Source organism: Manacus candei, unplaced genomic scaffold (genome assembly GCF_025592945.1).
Source record: "Manacus candei isolate 608988 ecotype Guabito, Panama unplaced genomic scaffold, ASM2559294v1 h1tg000015l, whole genome shotgun sequence".
Lineage (NCBI taxonomy): Eukaryota > Metazoa > Chordata > Aves > Passeriformes > Pipridae > Manacus > Manacus candei.
This window is the reverse complement of record NW_026138063.1, coordinates 10,408,235-10,432,069: the sequence shown is the minus strand read 5'-3', so window position 1 is coordinate 10,432,069 and position 23,835 is coordinate 10,408,235. Positions and strand designations below refer to the sequence as shown.

The 23,835-nt window shown below is 51.2% G+C and overlaps 1 protein-coding gene across 1 annotated transcript; it reads left to right on the top strand.

The window, feature by feature from the left end:
• Positions 1 to 6,208: 6,208 nt before the first annotated feature.
• TFRC (transferrin receptor) lies at positions 6,209 to 22,198 on the top strand. The gene is made up of 19 exons (XM_051781252.1): positions 6,209 to 6,309; positions 7,875 to 7,945; positions 9,691 to 9,904; positions 10,505 to 10,727; positions 10,922 to 11,065; positions 11,707 to 11,803; positions 12,165 to 12,287; positions 13,480 to 13,575; positions 13,702 to 13,841; positions 14,210 to 14,379; positions 14,685 to 14,804; positions 15,440 to 15,525; positions 15,641 to 15,704; positions 16,032 to 16,099; positions 16,486 to 16,553; positions 16,906 to 16,987; positions 17,901 to 18,122; positions 18,618 to 18,758; positions 19,031 to 22,198. Exons 2-19 carry the CDS (start codon positions 7,913 to 7,915, stop codon positions 19,271 to 19,273), a joined length of 2,334 nt encoding a protein of 777 aa, XP_051637212.1. The 5' UTR covers positions 6,209 to 6,309; positions 7,875 to 7,912; the 3' UTR covers positions 19,274 to 22,198.
• The last annotated feature ends 1,637 nt before the right edge of the window (positions 22,199 to 23,835 follow it).

Sequence of the window (23,835 nt, the reverse complement as noted above, 5' to 3'; positions counted from 1 at the left end):
CTGGCCTGCTTCACATGTCCCAGGGAAAACCATACCAGACTCATGTTTATATCATCCTGCTGCCTGCCTGTGCCCAGCGACAGGGGCTGGCTGCAAACTGCAGGTTTCAGCTCAGCCTCTGGGACCCCACAACAGCCAAAGGGAAAGGCATGAGACCCCCAGAGCCATGTCAGGCACCCGAGTGCCAAAAGCATCCCAAGCCCTCTGGCTGCCATAGCCAGATCGAGCTCCCCTGGTTTGAGCATCACATCTCACCCTCTGCTCCATAAATAAACCTACAAGGCCCCTGGCACCACCTGGGTCCCCATGGCACAAAGCTGGCACACAGGCAGCCAGGGGCAGGTGTTGAAGAGCGCAGAGAAGGGGCAATTAGCAGGTAGGAAGAAAGCTCCCACTCTCCCTGCTCAACCCTGCTGCACTAATCCCACCCCAATTAAAGCCCTCCCTTTGCTTTCAGATATTGCTGTGAGACATTAATCCACCCAAAAAAAGGCATTTCCAGCAGGCCAATAAGACAAAGCCAAATCTCAGTTTGCAAAGGCTTCAGCACCTGCCTGGGAGTGTTTAATTACCCTGACAATGGCATCAAGAGCAGAAGGGCCATGAGAGCCCTGCAATCACAAATCCACAAAGGAGACACCGGCTTTGCCTGCTGCTCCCACACGCCTGGGGCCAGTGCCTGCAGGCTGCAGCTACTTCCCAAAGAGCAGAACCATCATCCAGGCCTCCTAGGGACACGTTTTTTCCCCACAGAGCCTCCAATACTGCACAGGGTACCGGCTTCTTTATGTTGTGGTTTTCCTTTGTCCTCTGGGCTGCTCTTTTGCCAATAAATGCACTTTATAAAAACACAAAGCAGTGGACAGTTCTAATCTCCTGAGTCAACATGTACCCTTATCGCAGAGGGTGGTTCCCACTGAGCAGGCTCAGGCTGTCCTTTATCCAAAAGCAGCAGTGTGCACACACTGCAGAGCAAATCAGAGGCAAAACTTTCCCGGGCTTTCCAGGCTCTTCTGGGAGCCCAGGAGGGAGCAGACAGGGACTCTTGCAGGACTGGATCCTGCTAGAGACGTACATCAGGTACTGCAGGACCCTGTCAGGCAGGCACATATCCGGCATACCAAGCAGATCCCTCCCACCATATCTTTATGTCTTTTCCTGGCTCTGTCCAGGCATTGTGCAGAGCTGTTTCTGAGGCTGTTAGGTAAAAGTCACTTTCCTTCTGGCCACATGTGCTTCTTGACTGAAACACCACAAATTTTAGATGGTATGTCTGGCTTTCTAGGATTCAAACCACCTAGAAGGGAAAAACCCCAACAGCCCCCAGCTGTGGCAACTGCTGATTCAAGGAAAGTCCGTGTAAAGTTGCACACAAAGCACTTTGCAAATGGAATGTGTATCTGGAGGTGCACTGAAGGAGGAGAGAGGAGGAGTGTGCTGCACTCCAGATACAGATCAGCAAGAGCCAGAACAAAGCAGGACCAAGGAAATTCATGAGAAACCCATGATCTGGAGGCAGAGACACTCAGGACTGTGTCCCAGTTCTTGTGTCTGTGCTCTCCCTGCTGCTTTTTTTCCCTTTCCGCTTCCCACCACTCAAACCCTCTTCCCCTTGTGCCGACACAATGCCGGGGCCAGGTCCATGGGTAGCCATCAAACACACGGGCTTTTTCTACAGCGCAGAGAGAAACAGACCTTTGATGTGCCCCAGGGCGGCCACGCTGTGTCCCCTTGCTTTTCAAAGGCCGATCCTTAGCTATTGTACTCACGTCCTGAGCTTATTTGTACACTTGTCGGAGGCCCCCAGCCCCGCGGCCCCCCTGCCGCAGCCACAGCCACCCTGACCACCAGATAAAAGCAGCCAGGCAGAGTTTGCTATCAGCAGGGACAAACGGCACAGTCCCGTGGTGCAGCCAAGATAGTGGGAGCTTTGCCGGGCTGACCCTGCGCTGTTAAAGGCTCCAGGTCAACAACAGCCCCTGCTAGATCTCCACTGGACACAGCTGCCCACCACAGGGCTGCTGGGCCACTTTGTCTGTTGGCAGGACTGGTATCAACCCCATGCACACCAAGGAATGTCCTTGTGATTCTGCTCTCCCTCTTGGCTGCACCTGGGGAGGGTCAGCACCTTGCCAAAAGATGTAACTGCCAGGTGGGAAGCAACGCTAAAGCCTTGCTCTTTGCTCATTGCTTCATCTTCCTGTGTCCTCTGGGCAGGTCTAAAGCTAGGTAACAGTCCACCCTTCTCCCTGTAAGCAGGGTAGGGTCATGCAAGGAGCACAGAGGTGTCCCCAGGACTTTGGGGGTTAAAATCCCAGTGAAAACCAGTCTTTGCAAGCAAGGAAGCCCTGTTAAAAGAGCCAAATTGTTTTAGTCCCACTGGAGCAGTGTCCAAGCGTGAGCCTCTCTGCTGGGCCTCCATGCCAGCCCCAGGCAAGCAGAGCAGCAATAATGAGCATCACCATATCCATGTCCCTTGTTGTGTGATGGGAGAGATGGGGAGATGAGCCTCCTCGCTGCAAGGAAGTAAAAAAAAATCTTTCTTTGGTCTTTGAAGAGGAGGTCCAGCTCTTGCTGCAGGTGCCTTCCAGGTCTGCACCTTCATAGGAACAAGAGCCTGCACTACCCTTGGCCCCACATCTCTCCTCCAGGTGCTCAGCGCCTGTTTCCTCTCCAGCTAACAGGAGGGAGCACCAGGCCAGCTATGGACAATGAGGACAGCCAAGCCAGACTCAGGTGCTTCCCCAGGAAGGATGTAAAGACAGATGTTTGAAGGAACGACAGCACTGCCTCAGCTCTCAGTGTTACCTGCTGTGTTTCCACGCTCTCAAGTGCCTTTTTCCTTGCCTCCTCCACAGCCCCTTTGCTACAGGAGAAGAGGTAACATATCCTCTTCCACATGCCAGTGACTGCCACAGCAGCAAAGGCCAAAACCACATGGTCTTCTAGAGGATGGGGATATTTGTGGTGTTGTGAAATTCGTGGAGGTCGAACTGGCTTGGGGAGACAGAAGCAGAGAGGGCAGGCTATCCTGGGAGCCATGCTTGCCAGCCCTAATCTGGAGGGAGAGGGGTTGCAGCATGGCTGACACTCCAAAAGCCCAGATTCCACACATCCCTTCTGGGACATATAATAGCTGATTGCACCCCGGTGCAACCCACGAGTTGAGTAGGGAGCACAGACATTGTATCCCTCAAATCTGCTCCCAGGAAGGCTGGAGCTGGCACTTTTCAGAGTGGCTGTCGTCCAGAGGAAGCAATTGACAAGATCAAAGTCTTTCTTTTGTCCCCAGATGCCTGTTCCCTGCCTGGCCCTGAACCCTGAGGTGCCTGGAATGCCCCACAGCCCCTGTTGGGCAGAGTGCACAGCCCACAGGAGCCCTATAAATACCTCCCACAACATGGGCCACTGCATCTCCCACAACACTTGGCCTCAGCACAACAGCACGTCCAACTTAACACCACGCTCCAGCACCTGGTTCTTGGCTTTTCCACCCCTTCTAGACTGAAGAGCCATGTTAGTCGCAGTATTTCTTGCCATAAAAGTGTTTAAGTCACCTCCCAACACCGTTTTTGATAAGCTGCTTGCAAAGCAGCTTTTAACTGCATTTTAACTGCCTTAACATGGGTGGGACAACTGGTCACACGAGGGTCAGCCAGCTGCAAAACTGAAGTGAAACTGTATGTTCCTTCCCATATTTTGATCTCATGTTTCAGCATTAATCCCATAGGAAGGACATTGTCACATCATGGGGTAGTGCATAAAAGAATGTGGAGTCATTTGAGTTGAGTCAGGGGACTCACAAGCCTCCTAGGAGTTCAGAGGAAACAGGGACAAACATCTCCTAAAATAATCGAGCCCAGACGCAATGAGGAGGAACAGCCTGATGCTCGGATGACAGACCAGAAGTCACTGATCCTACATCCTCTTTCCTCCTCAACCATTTCCCATCTCTGGCTATCTCTGCTCCTTGCAAAGATTTTTGTCTGAGCAGGGCAGCCTGAGCACCTGGGCTCAGCATCACAGCAGTACAGGCACCACTGTGTGAACTACACAGGTGCCAGGCCTGAGGGAGGTGGCATCAGCCACCAAGTGCCAGTAGCCAGCTGACTCTCACTCCCTGCCTGCAAGGCGAAGGGTGCTCCACTGCTCACGGGTACCATGCTGCTTTTGAAGAACCCTCATTTTAATGTATTTCACTGCCAACACCAGCTGGGGTGCAAAAATATCAGAGTTTCTAAAATGTCAGCTTTCTTATCTTTTTCCTGGCAGGTGTAGAAATGGGGAACTGACAACTGAGCACGCACGCATTGTGAGAGGGAATGGAAAACACCTGCAGCAAGCGTCTGTCAGGGCAGGTCGGAGCTGGCATAGCATGGCACACAGCACCTCCCCTGCTACCTGGAAGGGCGGCCCAGCAGATAGATGCCACAGAAAGGAATAAATCAAACTGCTGTTGCTTTCCTTATGTGCATTGCAGCATTGCTCCAGGGAATGTTCCTCCTGCAGCGGGACCTCGGTGTGGAATTGCTGCTCTGCTCAGCAGCGCTGGTGGGTGGTGATTGCAGCCCTGGCACAGTGTGCCCAGCCAGCATGTACCAGTAAAGGTGCTACCAGAAGGTGAGGGCTTGGAGGGGGAAGCCCAGGAGGAGCACAAAAAACTGAGCAGAGCTTGGACAGTTTTCCTCAGGTTACAATTTCCTGAGCAGCAGGCCACATCCAGACCATTACACTGAGAAACTATCAGAGGATCCATCTTGCAGGACTGATCTAAACCCTTTCTGAAGCCTCTTAAGCCTTGGGCTTCCACCGAGGCACCCACCAGCAGCATGTCCCACAGGGCAGTCACACGCCGAGTGACAACAGTTTTCCCCTCCATGACTGGCATCATCACACTGGTGAGGGATAGAGCCAGAGAAGAGAGAGCCTGGCCACTGGAGCCTGGCTCAAACCTCCTCTGGTAAGCAGAACTGACAGGTCTACCAGCATGTCTTGCCTGAGAGATGCTTTAGAGGCTTGTCTCTAGACAGCCGCAGAGAATTTCAGGTCTAGTTAATCCCCCCTTTATCAGCACAGGAATGTATTGCTTTTCACAAAACATAATCCTCTTTGCAATCATGTGTTCTGCAAAACTACAAACTTTCTGCTCCCATCCTTCTTTCCCGGGAGAGGATTTGAGGCAATAATCCAGGCCTACTGATTTATTTTTTTAATGAGCAAGGGACAAATGAGCACAGCACTGCTGAACATGCGCACACTCAAACCTTGAAGCGTTCCCTGTTCCTGGCATGCTTTTGAGTGATGCCCTGAGCTGAAGGATGGAGGCTGGAAGCAGCAACCTTCTCTCATGCTGGGCCACAGGCAGCCCATGGCCTGACATGGGCTGTTCATGCTTCTTGTGTTTATGCACTACAGGGGCTGAAACGCATAACGCCTTTCACGCTTCCCATAGTGCAAATAAAATAACAATCTGGGTAGCCCAATACAAAGGAAAGGCAGAGACACCCTGGGTGTCTCTGCTCATTCAGACCTAAAAAGGCAGCCCTGAGCGTGCATGACTTGCTGGGACCTGAAGATGCTCAGAGCTTCCCAAGCCAGAGCAAGTCCTGTGTCTGGTTTGCACCACCCAGGGGAGGAAAATATTTTTCCTGCCCTTATCCCTCAAAATGCTGAGAGGGTGGGAATGAGGCCAAATCATGACCTGGTCCTTCTTTTGGCTGCCGTACAAGCACCCCTTCCCACGAAGAGGTGTTAACCTCAACTCCCGCCCCGCACGGCGGGTGGTCGCTTCGCTTCCAGCCCTTCCCGTGGGGAAGCCGGGACTCAGCGGTGTGAACCAAGTGAAATACATCCACTGGGCAAGCGGCTCCTCCGCTGCACCGAGGGCATCCAAAGGCAATTTATAGAGAGCGCGGCTTCAATCTTTATAAAGAAAGCAGGTTGTAAAGAGGTGGGGGTCAGTCTCTTCTACCTCGCCTACAGGGAGGGGATGAGAAAGCCGGGAAAGCTGACACAAGTGAAATTCAGAGTAGATATTAGAAATTTTTTTTTCACTGTTCAGGTTGTCAGGCATTGGAACAGGTTGCCCAGGCAGGTGGGGAAGTCACCTTCACCGAAGGTGCTTTATCGCAGTACTACAACCCCGTTTCAATCTTGCGGGGGGCGGGCCGGGAGCGGCGGGCGCTGCCGGGATATGGGGAGGGCGGCGCTTGGCTGCCGGGATTGGCCGATCGGCGAGGGCGCGCAGGCGGGAGGCTCTGCCCCCGCGGTGCCGCAATTCAGCCCCGGCGGGGCGCGGAGCGGCGGCGGGTGAGCGCGGGCGCGGGACGGCGGGGACGGAGCCGCGGGAGCGGGAGCGGGCGGGTGAAATGCGAGGAGGGAAGGAGGGAGGCGGCGCGCAGGGGCCGCCCCGGCGGCGCTGCCGCAGCAGCAGGAGCCGGAGCAGCAGCAGCCGCAGCCCGGGGCGGGCGGCACGTGGTGCCGGCGCATGCGGCAGCGCCGCTGACCTTGATGGGCAGAGCGGCCCCGCCGCCGCCGCGGCCCCGCACGTCTCCCGCGCCGGGCACGGGCGAGACGTGCCCTCGGCCCATCTCGTATCGCCCGCGCCGCTTATCTTGGGTCCGCAGCCGGGCCCTGCCCGCGATACCGGGGACGCCCAGGCCCTCGGGGCGGCTGCTGCTGTGCGCCGTTTTCTTCTCTCTTTTTTTTTTTTTTTCCTTTTCTCTCCTCTTTACTGTATTTCTGAGGGATTGGGGGCTCGGGGTTATATCCTGTGGGAGCCGCGAGCATCCCTGCCAGTTGAGGTTCCTGGCAGGCCCTTAGAACTTCACTGCCTCTCTGGGTTAGGTTTTAGGAGACCCCCCTTATGCTCAGCCGTGTTGTGTCCTGCCTGCCAGGTGAAAGCCTATGGCCTCAGATTGTCACTGGGAAAAGGCTTCTCGAAACTGTCGGGGTTTCGTCTTCATGTGTGTTTGCCCTAAACAAAGGGAGAAAGGAACGGCGGCCATTAATAACCTTTGATCCCAAAATTAAACCTTGCACAGCTCCCAGGTGTAGTGCTAATCCACGTGCACCTGAAGACCAGTTCAAAACCACTCCTTAGCAGCGCTGCTTGAGGGCACACTCAGGTTGCATGCTTCCAGCCTAAACACCTGTCTAGGCACTCACTAACTTAAAAAGCTTTTTCAAGCATCTTTTCAGCAATAAATGTTGAAGTAAATCAGTTACAATTTACCTGTTAGATATGTTTGCCGTCTACAGAGAAATGAGAATTTTTAAAGTTACCACCAAAATGATTTTGGAGAGTTGCTCTCGGCAACTCATGGAGACTGTTCAAGACAGAAATTGCCTTCATTAAATGGTAGAGAACATAGCCATCTAGAAGGGGTGTTGCTATTAGAAGTGTTCTGGTGGGATTGGAGCTTATGCTGCTTTGCTTTATGCCTCTTTGCTTTACGCCTTGCACCACTTCTGTCTACCAGTCAGACTCTTCCTGTCATTGAGACAGACCCCAGGAACCTTAGATATCTAGAGTCTGTTGTCACAGTTGAGCAAATGCCTCTTTCCAGCACTCCCTGAGTGGAGGTGTCCCTACCATTAATAAGACCCTTGGCTGAACTTAGCCATTTGAGACCCCCCACTATGCCTGGAGTTCAACAGAAAGAGCTGATTTGTTCATTGGAGCTTATATTTGCAGTGGGAACTTCTAGGTTGCATTCAAGGTTGATGTAGATTTGCTAACATTGTGACTTACATAGAAGTATACACAGAAAATCCATGGGTAGGCAGTGCACTGTGTCAGTGACTGGCCTTGGATGTGTTACGTAGTGGCAGGGGAACAGCCTGACTTGACTTGTTGTGTTCTGAACTTCTAGGGCTTTGGTCAAGTTGGTGTGCACTCCTCCACAGGGCAATGGACCATGCCAGAGCAGCAATCTCAAACTTGGTAAGACACAGTCCTCCAGTGCCATTTCATCTCCTAGTGAGCTGACAGTACTGCAGAAGAAAGGTTTGACAACGTCCACGTCAGTGTCAGAGATGATGATGAATCCAAAGCAGAGTTGGGTACTGCTGTGTGGGTTGTGAGCTGAATGTCGCTGTAACTAGCTGGCCATGATAAGGAAGTTGTTCAGTGTTGGTGGGGTTACCACTAACTGCTATCATGTTGGGTCTCTCAAGAAGCTGGTAAGAAAGAGGGGAGGGGCAAACCTTGAACAGTGTTCCAGGAGGAAGTCTATTCTTCCTTGGGGGCTGGGAATTCAACCACGAGTCCAGCTTTGGAAAGTGACCTATGCTTTGAAACAAATGTGCAGGAGGAGGTATTTCTGAATTTGCTCATCCAAACCTGCTGGTCTTAGAGAGCTTGGATTATGAAATGACCCTAGGCTAGGATTGGGAATGTGGTGGTTTGCTCTGTGAACAAGTAGGGAGGATATGTGGGGTTGGGGCATGTCCTCTGTGTGAGGACATGCCTCAAGTGTGAGGGAAGCCGAGCAGCTGAGCAGGGAGACTGCTAGGACAGACTGCAGCATTGCCCTATCCGAAATGGGAACAGCCAGCCACTTCATTGTGGGTAGTGTGAGCCAGAGTGGAACTGCAGATCTGAAACGACATTGGTTTCTTTTAACCAGCTGAGCAGATGTCTGGTCTCTTCATTTGCAGCTGCTGATGTGTGCTGAGAACTGTGGATGAGCTGCTGAGGTTGTAACAGGGCTTGGGTGCTCGTCACCAGCTGCTTCTCCAGTACAGTGGGGAGGGGCTGCAGGACTGTTGCTCCCAAAGCTATTCCTCTGGCCTTTTAGCCAGTCTCCTGCCACTCCCCAGCACAACCGAGGCTGCAGGCAATTTCAGCGTCTCTAATGGAAGCTGAGTGGTTCTGCTATGCCTGGAATTGAGTTAATCTGAGTGTCTGCCTTGTGCACAGGCGGCTGTTCTGTGGGGGGTTGGGCTGTGCATTGCACCTGTTTAGAAAAGTGGGCTCCAGACTAGAAGTTCTGCTGGGGCACTGGTAAACACCTGTCAAATGGTGCCAGGCACTGGTGGGTGCAGGAGGTGTAGCCTCAGCATTCATGTTAGCTGAGGTAGCGTGATTCCCAAGGGTAATCTCTTTTCAGCCCAGCTGCTTTGTAACGCTACCAATAGTGTAATTTAAGAGTAGCCTTAGGCAGTGTAATACAAAATTGCCTAGATGCTGGATGAGAGTATTTACGTCAAAGTGGATGTGGCTCAAACGCACAGTCGTGGAGGGGCTGCCTTCCCTTTCCTCTGTCCTCATCAAAGTATGAGTTGTACACGCTCAAGTCAGATCTGTGCTCTTCTGATTCAGACTGAGAGTTTCTGCTTGAATCAGCCTTCGCTGTGGGGTCACATGGGAAATGCCGGTGCCGTTGGCTGTGTCATATCTGTAACACACTCCAAGCTAGGCTGTGTCATATCTGTAACACACTCCAAGCTAGATCAGTGTGGATCTGAACTTGTGCAGGGTAAATAGATCCTAAATAGACTCTGGAGACCCTGAGTGGATCTGAGTCTCAACTGTTTAAAACAGCCAAATTGACTTATTGACAAAATGCTTGCTTGCACTGAAGCATCTGCAGGTGAACAACCTGTGTTTAGGTTGGAGCTGCTGACTGGAAGGACTGTAGGCTGGTGGAGCAAACTCTTCGATAACATGACTCTCTTTCAACACAGTTTGGTGGCGAGCCGATGTCATACACGCGCTTCAGCATTGCCCGGCAAACAGATGGAGACAACAGCCATGTGGAGATGAAGCTCTCTGCTGATGATGAGGAAGGAGGGGAAATTGGGAGACCAGAGCACCTGCATGCCACCATGCCTCCTCCACGGAGGAATGGCAAAAACCTTTGCTTCCTAATCATGGCAGCGGTCCTCCTCCTTCTGATTGGTAAGGAAGGGTGGGAGGCAACTGCATGAAGTGGACGCTGGTATTGAAAATATCTGAGGCTATTAACGTTTGAATTGGTATTGCTTTGGGAGATAATTAAAGAACCAGGATCCAGGCTGCAGCCTCTTGTCACTAAGTATGTCTGGCTCAGCCCTATGGTACAGAAATATGAAGTTGTTACAGAACTGGCACAAGGAAGTGTGAAGTTTGGCAGTGGAACTTAGCTGAAGGGCAAACTGGTCCTTGTGGAAGTCTTACTGATTTTCCCTCCATTAACTCTTAATACTTCTGTAGAGATGTGGGTCAGCAGATCAATAAAGCCTTTGGTGCTCGTCTCTTAAGGTTTTAACACTGCCACTGACCTAAAATAAGCATTCTCCTTCCCAAGTACTGCCAAGCACAAGATCGGATTTACAGTGCCCCTTAAAACATGCCAACTCAGGCAAAATGTCAGGCTGCATATTTCTATCTGTCCTTGGGGAAGCCAGCTTGTCAGAAATGATGTGAGAGCAGAGATGCATCTTAACCTTGATGCCGTGTGGTGGAGGACTGGTTCAGTCATCTCTCTGCAGCACAAAGAAATACCTGTTCTGTCCATAGGGTTTCTGATCGGCTACTTGAGCTACCGTGGACGAATGCAGAACGTTAGCAGGTGTCTGGATGGAAGTGGCAAGTGTGAGATGACTCCTACTGCATCTTACTTATCGGATGATGATGAAACTGAGGAAGAAGAGGTTCCTGGACCACGTGTCTTATACTGGCCTGACCTCAGAGCCATGTTGTCAGATAAACTGTCAACTGCACAACTTGAGGCGAACCTGAGGTAACAGTTGCAGAAAGCTTAGCTAGAGCTTTGAGAGAGGCACAGCCTGTGAGCAGAACTCAGCTCCTTTGGAGAACAAGGGCCTTACAGGTGATGGAGGGTGGCATGTGTTAAACATGGGCTTAAATGGCTTTGCAGGCTGCAGTGCAACCTGGTGCTGTAGCTTAAACTGTGCATATATCTGTTACTTACAGGCAAAGAGAAGGTAAGACATCTTTTGAAGCTGGCAAGGTTGAAGATGAGACCACTGCCAGCTACATTCATGACCAGTTCACCAGCTTCCACTTGGATGAGGTGTGGAATGATGAGCACTACATTAAGCTGCAGGATAAAGGCAGGTATGTTAATGAAGAGATGGCATCTCTTCCTTACAGCATGGGTATCTGTAGTCTTGAGCAAACATGTGATTTCTGCTGGAAATGGTGTGAAAATTGTGAGCCAGTTACCACTCTCCAAAGAAGGCCTCAATCTAGCCAAGCAGTGGCTGCTCTTGCCTCTTCTCAGGCTTTCAGAGGGTCTGGTAGCAGCAGATTTTTCCTGGGACAGCTGTTTCCTCAAAGTATGCTTAGGAAGTGGAGAGAAAACAAACTTGATTGAAAACTCAGCTGAAGGGCAGATTCCCTGTCTCAAAATCTGTTAGCACAGGCGACTCCATCTTGTCATCCAGACAGGTGTTGCACACCTGGCAGTGCCTCCTCTAGTAGCTCAGGAGGGTATCAGCAGGCATTGCGTTGTCTGACAGCTCGTACCCCCATGTTTTACTTGCCCCTTTGTGTCAGGGGGAAGTGAATCTGCTTAGAAATCAGCCTTCATTAATGTCTCTGAACAACCCCAGAGATTCTTGCATGAAGTACTGGGATGAGTGTGCCTGTTTCAGGCTCTGCTGACTTGCTCAGAACTGTTAGAGCACAGACTGAATATGAGAGTTAGTTAAATTCTTGTATGAAAGAATATAATGCTGTCTCTTTATGTTTAACAGCAGCAACAACCAAGTGTCTACTGAGCAAAATGGTGTTGAAGAGGTACTGGAGAGTCCCAATGCATATGTGGCATACAGCAAGACTGGCACAGTTGTTGTAAGTGACTCCAAGAGGATCCTGGAAATGTTTTTACACATTTACCACGTGGCAATGTCCAAAATATGTCCCTTCATGATACAGAGTGTATAAGCCCTCCCTAGTTAGAAAGCTGGAGGTGGTGAGAGTGGGGTGAGGAGTCTTATGACTTGAGCAAGATGCAGAAGTAACTTTAAACTTCCCTGCTGAGATCCAAACAGGAACCTTGGCAGAAGTGCTGCTCCAAGAGGCATGTTGCATGGGATCAGTTGACGGGCTGAGCTTCAGCTCCCTGCTGTTAACAGGAGTCACTGTTACAGTGACTCTGTAGGCTGTTGCAAGTATCTTACTGCTGCATTTTTAACCTGTGTTTCTGTTCCAGGGCAAACCAGTCCATGTGAACTATGGACTGAAAGATGATTTTGAGAAGATACGAAATCTGGGTGTTTCAATGAATGGAACTATAGTCATCTTCAGAGCTGGAAAAATAACCCTTGCTGAGAAGGTGAGCAGTCTATGCCCCAAAGCCTGGTCAAACTTGGCAGCAGGAAGCTATGCTTCCTCCTCTTTGAGGCATAAAGGTGTGTCTTCATTAGGTTTGTAGAATTCTTGTCCCTACAGGTCTGGTCTTGCTTGTCTGCTCTAAGCCTCCACGTGCAGGTCTGGATGCCAAGGCTGAGCAGAGCTTGTTACCGTTCATGGTGCCATTCTTCTTGGCCTCTGGCAGTCTTGCTGGAACAGCCAGGCATCTGGAGTGCTGGAGCTGGGAGGCAGAGGGAGGCAGCCTGGGAGCTACAGGGTACAGAGCTGCATCACTAGATGCAGCCATAGGGCTGCTAGAAGCAGGATGGCCTTGCCTCCAGAGCACCTCTGGCTGCTGCAGTCAGATACTTTCAAAGTTGGCTGCAGTGTCTTGCTGACTGTTCACTTGGACCAAGTGATGGTGCTGGCACTGCATGCCCAGCCAGTGGCCTTGCATATTGGTGTAGTGTTCCCTCTGTAGGGAGCAGAACCGAATATCCAAGCAGCCTGGAGGATCCAAGTATGTAAACCTGTTTGAGGTCTGACCCAGAGCTGCCCCTCAGATGGGTGCTCCTGGGGAGGCTGGGGCACAGGACTCAGCCTGTCTGCATGCATCAGACACAGGCAGAGCTGAAAAGTGCTTCCACAGAGGGTGGTTACTGATTCTCCAATCCCCCCTGTTTTTCAAACTTGTCCAGCCTTGCAAGAGTGTTCATACCGGTGGCATATCAGAGGCAGCTGGGTTGTAGGTGTATTAAACAGGGACCTGGCTAGGCCATTCTGCCTCCATTTTCCATGGAGCAGCCTCCAGTGGCTGCTTCTCTTGAGACTAACCTCATCTTGGGAAAACAGGTAGAGTATAATCAAAATTAAATAACGTCTGTCTTTTAAGCTGCTCAGAGGAGCAAGCATGAGCTGAAGGAATCACAGGGTGAGACACTAACTGTGATGTGTCATAACTGTTCAAGAAGGTGCTAGACACACTCTGCCTGGAGTAGGACTGAGCTGCTGGGACTCAGGTGCCTTGTGTATCTGTCAGTGTCAGGTAGCTGTTAAAATCTGTTGTGAAGTTGGGGATCAAGGAGCACAACCCTTCCCACCATTATTCCATGTACTTGCCTTAACTCTCCTTGCTTGCAGCGCAAATATGCAGTAAATGTTTCTCTTTGCTTCAGGTTGCAAATGCCAGAGAGGAAGGAGCAGTTGGTGCTCTGATGTACCTGGACCCCTTTGAATACAAGTACACCGAGAAACTTGTCCCCTTTGCACATGTGAGTAGGCAGCTGGCTCCCGTTTGTTCCCGTGAACCTCTCCTGCTGAGGGCTGCAGCCTGCAGCAGTGTAGATGAAAACTGTTGGGCTCCTCTGAGACTTGAGGACTCTTCTTGCTTTTCACAGGCCCACCTTGGAACTGGAGACCCTTTCACACCAGGCTTCCCTTCTTTCAACCACACCCAGTTCCCACCAGTGGAATCTTCTGGACTACCTCGCATTCCTGTTCAGACTATCTCTAGCGAAGCAGCAGGCAAGCTGTTCAGGTAACTGATTCTCCTGGCTTACAGGCTGAGCTGCTGGGGCCCTCTTGTAGGCGGGAGGATGGTGTTGAGGTGCTGTGAGCCAGGGAGCTCTCTGCTGCTCTCTGCTGTGTGTGGCAGGGAGTGCGTTCTGCAACTGGCTGGAGAAATGTCACTTTTATCTGTGTCTCGTGTCGTAGACTGAACTTAATCTAGTGTTGGATTCTATTGACCTCTGCATCCTACCCCTCCCTGCATAATTACTGGTGCAGGACTTCAAACTGTTTCCTAGGCAGGCCTTGAAACAGGTTGCACCTGCAATTTTTTCACACAATAACTGAATGAGGTTGGAGCTGGACTGTGAGTTCAAAGGATCTCTCTTTTTCCCTCAGCAAAATGGATGGAGACACATGCCTTCTGGAGTGGAAATCTGGGATCATGGGATGTAAGGTGACGGTGAGCCCCACAAGCAAGATGACAGTGAAACTGACTGTGAACAACGTTATGGTGGACAGGAAGATTCTGAACATCTTTGGTGCTATCAAGGGATTTGAAGAACCAGGTAACAACAGCTGCCTTGTGGCTGAGTCTTGAGGGGAACTCTTTCTCTTCTGTGATCATCAGAACATGACAGCTGCTCCCAGTCAGACAACCACTTCCTCAGCAGAACCAAGACCTTTCCCTGAGGATCAAAGAGAAAGCTGAACCATGCTGCCAGGGAAAGGCTAAATGAAAGCACTTGGTGTGCAAGATTCAGGGGTCAGACTGCAGACTCTCTTCCTAGTACAGAAGCTGAAAGCTGCTCCTCTGATAAATGGTGTTTGCAACCTGAAGCTTGGAGCTCAGATCTTGATGTCTCCTTTACAGATCGGTATGTTGTGATCGGAGCCCAGAGAGATTCCTGGGGCCCAGGAGCAGCCAAGGCTGGCGTTGGCACTGCCATCTTGTTGGAACTTGCCCGTGTGATCTCGGACATAGTGAAAAAGGGTAAATATTTTTGAACAAAAGCATGAGGGTGGGAGGTGATGCAGGTCTAGCTCTGCATGTATTAACACTGGAGAGCCCAGTTGCAAAACAGTGCTTTGGAAAGCATAGGGAATCTGACAAAGCTTCCCAAGAAACTGTTACTTACTTGTCCAATACAGACACCTTGTCTGCAGTGAGCACTTGCTTCCAAGGGACTGCCTCCCTGTACCTGGTATGGTCAAAATGCAAGAATGTCCTTGGATAACACACAATGCAAACCTTAAACTTGAGCTGTCTGCTGGACAGCCGGGCCTGAAGGTGGGAAAACCCTGGAGTGGCTGACCAGCTGGAACAGTGGGGACTGCATGGTGGCACTTAGTGTGAGTGCACTTGTCTCCAGGGTTAATTTTGGGCTCAGGCAGCTAAATAACAGGGGGGAAATGCAGACAGCATTGTTTTCCTCTGCGGTTATGCAATGGGGGGGGGGGGGGGCAGGGTACAGTGTCCACACAGCCACTAGTGTGCACATTTGTCTGCAGCAGCCAGAATGCTTCAGTGCTGTCTCAGGACCAGGCAATTCATCATCCCAGGCCTGCAGTGTTAATCTGCATCTCCATGGGGGAAGGGCAGATGTCTCAGTCTCTCTCTCTTTGCAGATGGCTACAAACCAAGGCGCAGCATTATCTTTGCTAGCTGGAGTGCCGGAGAGTTTGGAGCTGTGGGTGCAACTGAGTGGCTGGAGGTACTGTGTGTTTAACAGAATTCTGTGTGATGACTGCACAGTTGTTCCTGTGGATTAAACATCCTGATGTTGTACTGCTACTGCTGATCTTATTAAAATACTTGATTTGTTCTAGGGGTACTCTACCTCGCTGCATGCCAAAGCCTTCACTTACATTAACTTGGATGCTGCAGTCTTAGGTAACCTGCTACTCTTTAAGTTTCTTGAAAGTGAGTGGGACTAGAATAGCTTGAACAGACATCCCTTAACCTCTAGGAATGGGGGCTGTGCCAGAGGCTGATGGTGGGCGGTTGGCTGAAGACTGGTGTGACTCCATTTATTCTGCTGTCATTAAAGCCAGGAGGCTGCTGCAGCCTTAGTTAGAAGAGTCAGCTGTGCTAGGTCCCAGTAGACTGTCCTGTGTCTGTTGAAGATCCTCTGGCAACAAGCTGTAAATCAGGACTGAACAGCTCTAGTAGGAGTGGTTGATTATACCAGCATGTCAACAACCCTTTCATTTTTTGCAGGCTCCAACCACATGAAGATTTCTGCTAGCCCGTTGCTATACTCGTTGCTGGAGAGAACTATGAAGGGGGTGAGTTGAAGGGCTTTGGGCCCATCAAGGTGACTGGTTTTAGGAGGAACTGAAAGCCAACAGAGCTGTGCTGGGTCACTTTCCCCAGCAGACACCTTCTGTGGAGAAAGCTCCATTTAGGAGAAAAAGCTGAGATATTCTGGAGGGCCCTGTCTGAAATCAGCTGGGCTCTGGAAACTGCAGTTCAGACATGCAGAACCTAAAATCAGCAAGTGCCACAGTTCAGTGGGAGGTGAACGCCTGTCCCGCATGAACTGTGCCTGTGTGGAGAAAGGTCAGGGGAGCACACCTGACTCTGGCATCTGCACAGCAATGCAAGCTCCAGGATGGAACCTGGAAGCCCAAGCAGAGGTCAGAAAAGTGCAGTGACTGTCATCTCTGTGCAGGTGAAGGACCCAACAAAGGATTCGGGAAGCCTGTATAACAGAGTTGGCTCTGCCTGGATGGATAAAGTGTAAGTATTGTTATCCATCTCTCTGGGAAGGCAGATCTCCATAAAGGAGCAAACCAAATGGCTTCTGCTCTTTGTGCTAGAGTGTCATACTGTTGTCTGAGGTGGGCTCTGTCTCTCTGCTGCCCCAAGGTGCCTGTGGGCAGCCCAGACACCTTTCTGGAGGACAAGAAGAGCCTTGTACCAAGTCCAGTGGCTGGAAATGGACAGGCAGCCCTTGTATTTGGCAGGGACTCCTTCAGTCTTGTCCACAGAGGGTAGTCCAGCTGGCTCAGAGCTTCAGCTGTAGGGCTTCTAGCTTTTCTCATGGGATGCCCAAATCACTTGGTAACTACTCAGTGCTTATTTTCTGCAGCGTTTCCCTTGATCTGGATAATGCAGCGTTCCCTTTCCTGGCTTACTCAGGAATCCCAGTGGTTTCCTTTGGTTTCTGCAATGTAAGTATTGTGTGCCTGCCTGGTGTACTCATTCCATGCAGAGTGATGTAAGGATATCTGCTCTCCAGGATGGCAGAGCACAAGGTGCTGTCCCAAGCTCTCTGTCCGTGCAAGAGCCTCTGAGGGGAATGAGGTACAGCCTCTGGACCCAGTGGCTGTGGCAGTACTTGCTGTGAAGGCTGCTCCTGGGACAAGGCTGGACTACAGTCTCTGTTCCAGAGTCCTGGATGCTTGTGGTTTTTTGGGAGAGGGGGCACTTGCTCTTCTGGAGGCTCAGATGTCAATGATTCAGAAGCTAAAAGCACTAAAAAGGTGTCAAGCTGTTGCTGCATCAGTGAAAGACTGTACTACAGCCTGCTGGTCAGCAAGCAGAGGGCATTGGGGAAGTGATACTGTTGACCAGAGCAAATACTGACTCAGACTATGTGGGTCTGCTGCTGCAGCAGGGGCTGACACCAGCCCTGTTGCTGCAGGTGTGCAGCTGGGAGCCTTTCTAATAGCAGTTCCCTCTCTTATGAATGCTTGGGTTTGTTAGTGTTAAACTCGTTTCACAGAAAAACTTGAGTTATCCTGACAAGAAGGGTTGGAGGGTGCTGCCACCACATATCAGACTGGGTGGTGAGATTTGCCCACCTGCACTTCTGCAGAGATCTCTGGGGGGGTAAAGGTCTGTATGTCTTCAGGTCCAAAAAACTAACAGAACATCCTGCTGATTACTGGAAACTGTGAGGGATGAAATGCAGGAGCTCCATTCCCTTCCCCGTGCTTTGATGTTTTGCCACTCTGGTCTCATGTCTTAGCAGCACAGGGATTGGGCATGTGGTGGAAGTAGCAAGCTACCTGTGGTGGGAGATGAAAAAAATCTAGCTGGAAAAGCACTCTTGGCTAAATTCAACACCTTTTTTTCTTGCAGAAAGATGAGGAATATGCCTTCTTGGGCACTACTGGAGACACCATGATGAACCTGAAGAAGATTGACAAGTTGTATGCTCTTATGCGTGCTGCTGCAGAAGTTGCTGGACAAGTAGCTCTCAGGCTGACCCATGATCATGAGCTCTTCTTGGATTTTGATAGATATAGTGAAGAACTGCTATCATTCCAGGAGAGGTTTTTGTCCTTTGATGAGGAAGTGAAGGTAAGGAGGACTCCGATTTCACTGAATCCCTGTAGATGGTCAGGGGCCATGTGCTAATAAGGCCCCGTGTCAGGGATACAGCAGAGTGGATGTCTTCCCCCTTTGGGCATAGGAGTGTAGCAAAGTGTGATGAGAATTGATGTTCCTATGGAGCAGTGCAGGCAGAGTAGCTGTGGCTACTCTGTGACAGATCCAGCTAATCTGGCTGTGGTGAGCTCTGGAGGAAGTGGATGTGGGGGATTTCTCCTCTGGTTATCATTCACAGCATAGTGCAGCTTTGCCACTCATTTACACCTCTGCTGAAAGCCTACAAGAAACTGTGGGTGGGGAGTGACCTCAGAAGAGCCTGCCAAGAACTTGCTCTGCTACTTGGTTAAACTGGGGGAAAAAGAAACCCAAAAAAAACCTCCAACAACAACAAAAGAAAGAACTTTCTTTTGGTAAGAGAGCAGCAAAAGAAGAAAATCAGGTTTGCTAACAGTTCCTCCCTTGCAGGCACTGGGGCTGACCTTGAACTGGCTGTTTTTTGCCCGTGGTGACTTTCAGCGAGCTGCAGATGCACTGAGAAGAGACATTGCAAACAGTGACAAGGAAAACAGGATTGTCCGCAGAGCCCTGAACGACAGGATGATGAAGGTGGGTATCTACAACTGGTTTTTCTTTCTTCATGAAGGGAGTGCTTGGCTGGGATGGGCCCTTCCCTAAGGGGCCATGGGCACTGTGCAAACTGGTGTCTCTTCCACTTGCTTAGTGTCAGCCTGGCTGAGTTCTGCACTTGCATTTGAAAGAGGGTCTGGCCCTTACAGAGCTGCTGTGGGAAAGGGCTGACTGGGGATCGAAGGTTGGCAGCTCATGTTGAGGCAGATTGGGAGGACAGAGCATAACCCTAAATTTGCCCCTCTGCTCAGGTGGAGTATGACTTCCTCTCCCCGTTCCTCTCACCAAAAGATGCTCCCTTTCGCCACATCTTCTTCGGCAAAGGCTCCCACACGCTGCCAAGTCTGCTGGAGAACCTGAAGCAGCTGAGAGACAACAAAGACAGTGTGGATGTGAACACACTGAAAGAGCAGCTGGCGCTGGTGACCTGGACCATTAAAGGGGCTGCCAATGCTTTAGTGGGTGATATCTGGAATACAGACAATGAATTCTAGGCACAGCAAACACCTGGTTAAGGTACAGGATTACCTCTCTAAGGTACAGGAGAGCTGTGTGTGCAGGGGCTTGCTGTGTAGCCCTAGTTCCACCTGTGGCAACACACAAAAACTCCCTGTACCTCAGATTAGGCACTGGCACGATTTTTAAATGGCAGCTTCCTGCAAATTTCCAGTACTTTAGGTATCATGAAACCTAACTGAAAACCCGTGAAACCCAAATGAAACCCACTCCCTAACATTTACCTACATTACCTTTCTGTAGATTTTCTGGCAACAAAGCTTTTTTGACCAAAGTTGAACACAAAATTTAAATCTCACCTTGACATTCACAGGAGGCAGTTTTAAGGCAGGTACTAACATTACCATTAAATCTCCTCTGACCAGGCTCCCATCTGACCACAGTCCCCACCAGTCATGTACAGCTGCTTCTAGGGCTTGCTCTCCAGTGTACTTGAGAACCCAGAACTTGGATTCCTCCTGAACTGGTACCTTGAGTGGGGAGGTATATAATTTATTTAGGCTTTTAATTGTTGGCCCCCTAAACCTAGTGACAAAACAGGGAATGGATTCCTCTAAACACTTGTGATGAGGATCCCTTCTCTGGCAGGGAGCTGTAGAGAGCTGTAGTTCAAAAATTAAACGTAGTAATACCCGCAAGTGCTGGATTATCAGCAAGCTCTGAAGTGCCCGGCCTGCCTTTACTCAACAGCAGGGTCCCAATGACATCTTGGAGGCTTGCTTCTGCCAAGGCAGTTATCAATACCCAGGGAGAATGACCCAAAGATTATCCAATGTCCCCTTTATACCCTTAGCTGGCACCTCGGCGAGTCTTGCATCATTGAGAAATGGCTCTAGACTGGCACTTCAGAACTTGCTGCTCAGGGGCCTTGTGTGAAATCGAGTCTCTTGCTGGCCAAACCCTGTTTGACTTGATGTCATTTTGCAAGATGGCTCTTGTTTGGCACTGAGATATTTATTTCTTTATTTATTTATCAGTGACAGTGTTCACTATAAATGTTTTTTTATAGAAGATAATTATCGGAAGCAGTGCCTTCCATAATTATGACAGTTATACTGTCGTTTTTGAATAAAGCAGCATCTGCTATTACAATCAAAACATGATACTGGAACTTTGCATTTAAAATAATCAAAACAGGCCCCTCAAAAAGTTATGGAAAACTAGCAATTAAGCTTTCTGTGGCAAAAACACCCCTCTGAAAAAAACTTGAAGGTGTAGACCTGGTAGTGAGTCTCCAGGTTGTGCTCCAAATAAATCCTTGAAATGCTGAAAACCTGGGTGGAAAACTCAAATACTAGAAATTTGGCTTCTTTGAAGGGTCCGTGCCCCTCCGTGGGCTTTGGACTCCTTTCTGCTCCCGTTTTTGGATGATGTGTGCTCTCGTGGGGAGCACAGCTTCCTTCCTGGCCCCAAACCCAGAAGAGGGACTTGCTGTGTAGCCCTAGTTCCACCTGTGGCAACACACATAAACTCCCTGTACCTCGGATTGGGCATTGGCGCGATTTTTAAATGGCAGCTTCCTGCAAACTTCCAGTACCTAATGTATCATGAAACCTAACTGACATTATCGGGGGCAGTGTCTTCCATAATGTGTAAAGAACAAGGTAGTTTTTGCCTACCACAGTGTTATATCGGAGGCAGTGACCTCCATATGTTGCACTATGGGTGTACGTAATTATCGGGGACAGTGTTTCCCATAATTGTTCTATGCTTAACATGCAATGTCATCTGCGAAGCTTGATGGTTAGTATCTAACATGGATTAATCTCCTGCAGTCCTATTTTTTCATTCTCCTGTGGTGATGCAGATACAAACTTCAATCTGTTATGTACTTAGACTCTACTTTCCCTATAGGCTGAACTGTTTCAAATAGCTGTGCTGTCTTGAATTGGCTTCCTGCTTCCAGCTACGGTAGTAGTGCTTGAATATTTAGTGGAAACTAGGCTAGTTAGGCTGTGTGCTCTAGTAGTGATATAGTAGACTTCGTTCAAATCAGTTACAAACACATGAGAAATTAAAGGTGAATGTAGGGCTTGGGGCTGACAGCTGGGTCGTGGGCTCAGGTCACTGCTCTGGATGGGTGCACGTAACACTGTCCTGCTGTGGCACTGGGAGAGTGGTGGTATGCCCATGTGGGAAGCCCACTCTCCAGTTCTCGCTGGAAATTCCAGTCTTGCCCACCTTGGGTGTTGAATGGAGGGGGGAAGTCAGTGGCACCTTTCTCATGGTGCTGCTCTGCTTCCCGATCTGAAGCTGAGCGCTGCTGACATGTGATACCTGCTAAATTGTGCTGCCTGTTTCCCAAACAGCCCTGGCTGGCTGTTGCCAGCCCTGTACTCCACAGTTTGATCTCACATTTAACCCTAAGTTGCAGTTTAGTTTTAACCTAAACTGCACATTGATATGGATTTAAACCTAACCTGAGTGACTTGAGCCCCAACAGTAGTCCTTGAGGGTAAGAACATTTTTCAGGAATGGGCAAGGACAGGCCCCCAGCCAAGTTACTGAACTCAGTGCTCACCAGTTTAGAGGGCTGGATTTTCATCAATCTCTAGAACCCTGATGCCCAGACTTGTGCAGTTTGTTGCTCTTCCCTGAGTTCTCTTACCTCAACACTTTAACTCTTCTTACAGCCCTGTCTGTGTTAGTGTTTCCTAGTGACACTTCTCTGGATGGCATATAAGAGCTGCTGTCTAGGAGTCTTCACTGTAGTGTTTGCATGCATCTTGATGTCAGACTTAATCTTGTGCTTTATAGCCAGCAGAGAGAGACAAAAGACAAAGCCTGTCTCCGCAGCACAACAGTGACTACAGGGATGTTGGGATATCTTGCTCAGTGCTGGCATCTGACTGCTGTGGGATACTTACCTGTTATTTGCTTCAATAAATATTTTGCATCTTGAACACTCAGCTTCTCTTGTGGGTTCTTGTAAAGCCATGATGCTGTTGTGGCCATGGGTGAGCTTGAGCAGCTGGAGGAAGGCTCCTGCCCCATCAGGGCTGGTACCTGGCAGCTCCAGTACCACCACAGTGCTGTTCATCTACGTCCTGCCTCATCCCAGACAACTGGGATAAGGACTCTGGCAATGAGGTGGAGGAGCAACATATACAAGCCCCTGGGCTCCCTACTCCTTTCGTGGCCATGTCCTGCCTCCTGCCTCTCGGTCATGGCGTTGACTCTGAAGAGCCTGCAGTGTTGGGGTGGATGATGTGATGATGAACTGTCAGATTTCCCACTGGCTGTGGCTTTGTAGGTCTCTGCTGGTGAGAAGGTGGCTGGACAGGCCTGTCTGTGACTGTCCCAGGAAGCTGCCCCACTGTGTCCTGCCTTGTCTCTGCCCTTCACCATTCTGGAGCTCCCCTGGACCAAGGTCCAGATGGGTATGTGGATACTGCTTAGAGCCCCAGGAAGCTCTGGGAGAGGAGGAGCTGCCTCCTTGGCCCCAGAGGCCTCCTCGGATGAGACTGCATGAGTTTGGGACTCTGCATTTAAATATGCTCAGTTTCTCTCTCCTGTCTTCCTCCAGCCCTAATGCTGGTCTCAGCTCCTGCTTTACAAACACTGCATCCCGAGATGATGAACTATTTGGAGTGAGAAGCATCTTCTCCAGGAGACCAGCTCGCCCCTTATGGGCTGTCCCGTCATAGCTCTGGTCCCTCCTCTTCCACCGGGATGATTTACTTGTTGGAAACACGTCGTTTCCCGCAGCTCCTGCCCGCGCCTGGCAGGGCTCCTCTCCCTGCGGTGACTCTGCGAAGCGCCCCGAGAAGCTGGGCCGGGGCTGCGGGAGCCCTTCTGCGGCTGGGCAGCGCCAGCCCCGCCGGGGCAGAGGGAAGGGGGTACAGCCCCCTCCCACTTACCTGGGAGAAGGGATTTGGCACCGCAGGGCAGCCAGTGTCCTGGGTCCCCGCAGCGGAGCGGTCCCGGGGCCTGGTGCGGTTCCGCGGTGAGTCTGTCCATCCCAGCGACCCGCGGCTCCTCCACCTATCCCCCTGCCCGCCTTTCCTTCCTTCTGTCCGTCCGTCCGTCCGTCCGTCCGTCCGTCCGTCCTCACCCCGCCGTTACGTAAAGCGGCGCCGCGGCGCCTTTAAGGGCGGGGCTGGGGGCCGGCCGGGCTCGCGGCGGGGCAGGAGGGGAGGAAGGGAAGGGGGCGGTGGAACCGGAGCTCCAGAGCTCCAGCAGCGCGGCGCGGGGGGGCTTCCCCAGCGTGCGGGGCCGGGGCGGGGCCCGCGACCGCGTGCACCATCCGGGGGCAGGGGGCGAGCGGGGCGCCGGGGGTGCCGGAGGGCGGGGGGCTGAGCCCGGCGGTGCCGGAGGGCGGCGGGGTGGCCCCGGGCGTGCAGGAGCAGGGGGGCTTCACCCGCGGCGTGCAGGAGGCGGGGCTGGGGGCGCTGCCCCGCGGCCAGGAGCTGGTGGCCGCCGGCGGCGGGGAGCCGGGGGGCGGCGGCGGCGGCGGGGTGCCGGGCCGGTGGCACTGGGTGCCGCTGGGCGAGCGGACGAGCCTGCAGGAGTGGGGCGAGCGGCCCGGGCCCGTCACCGC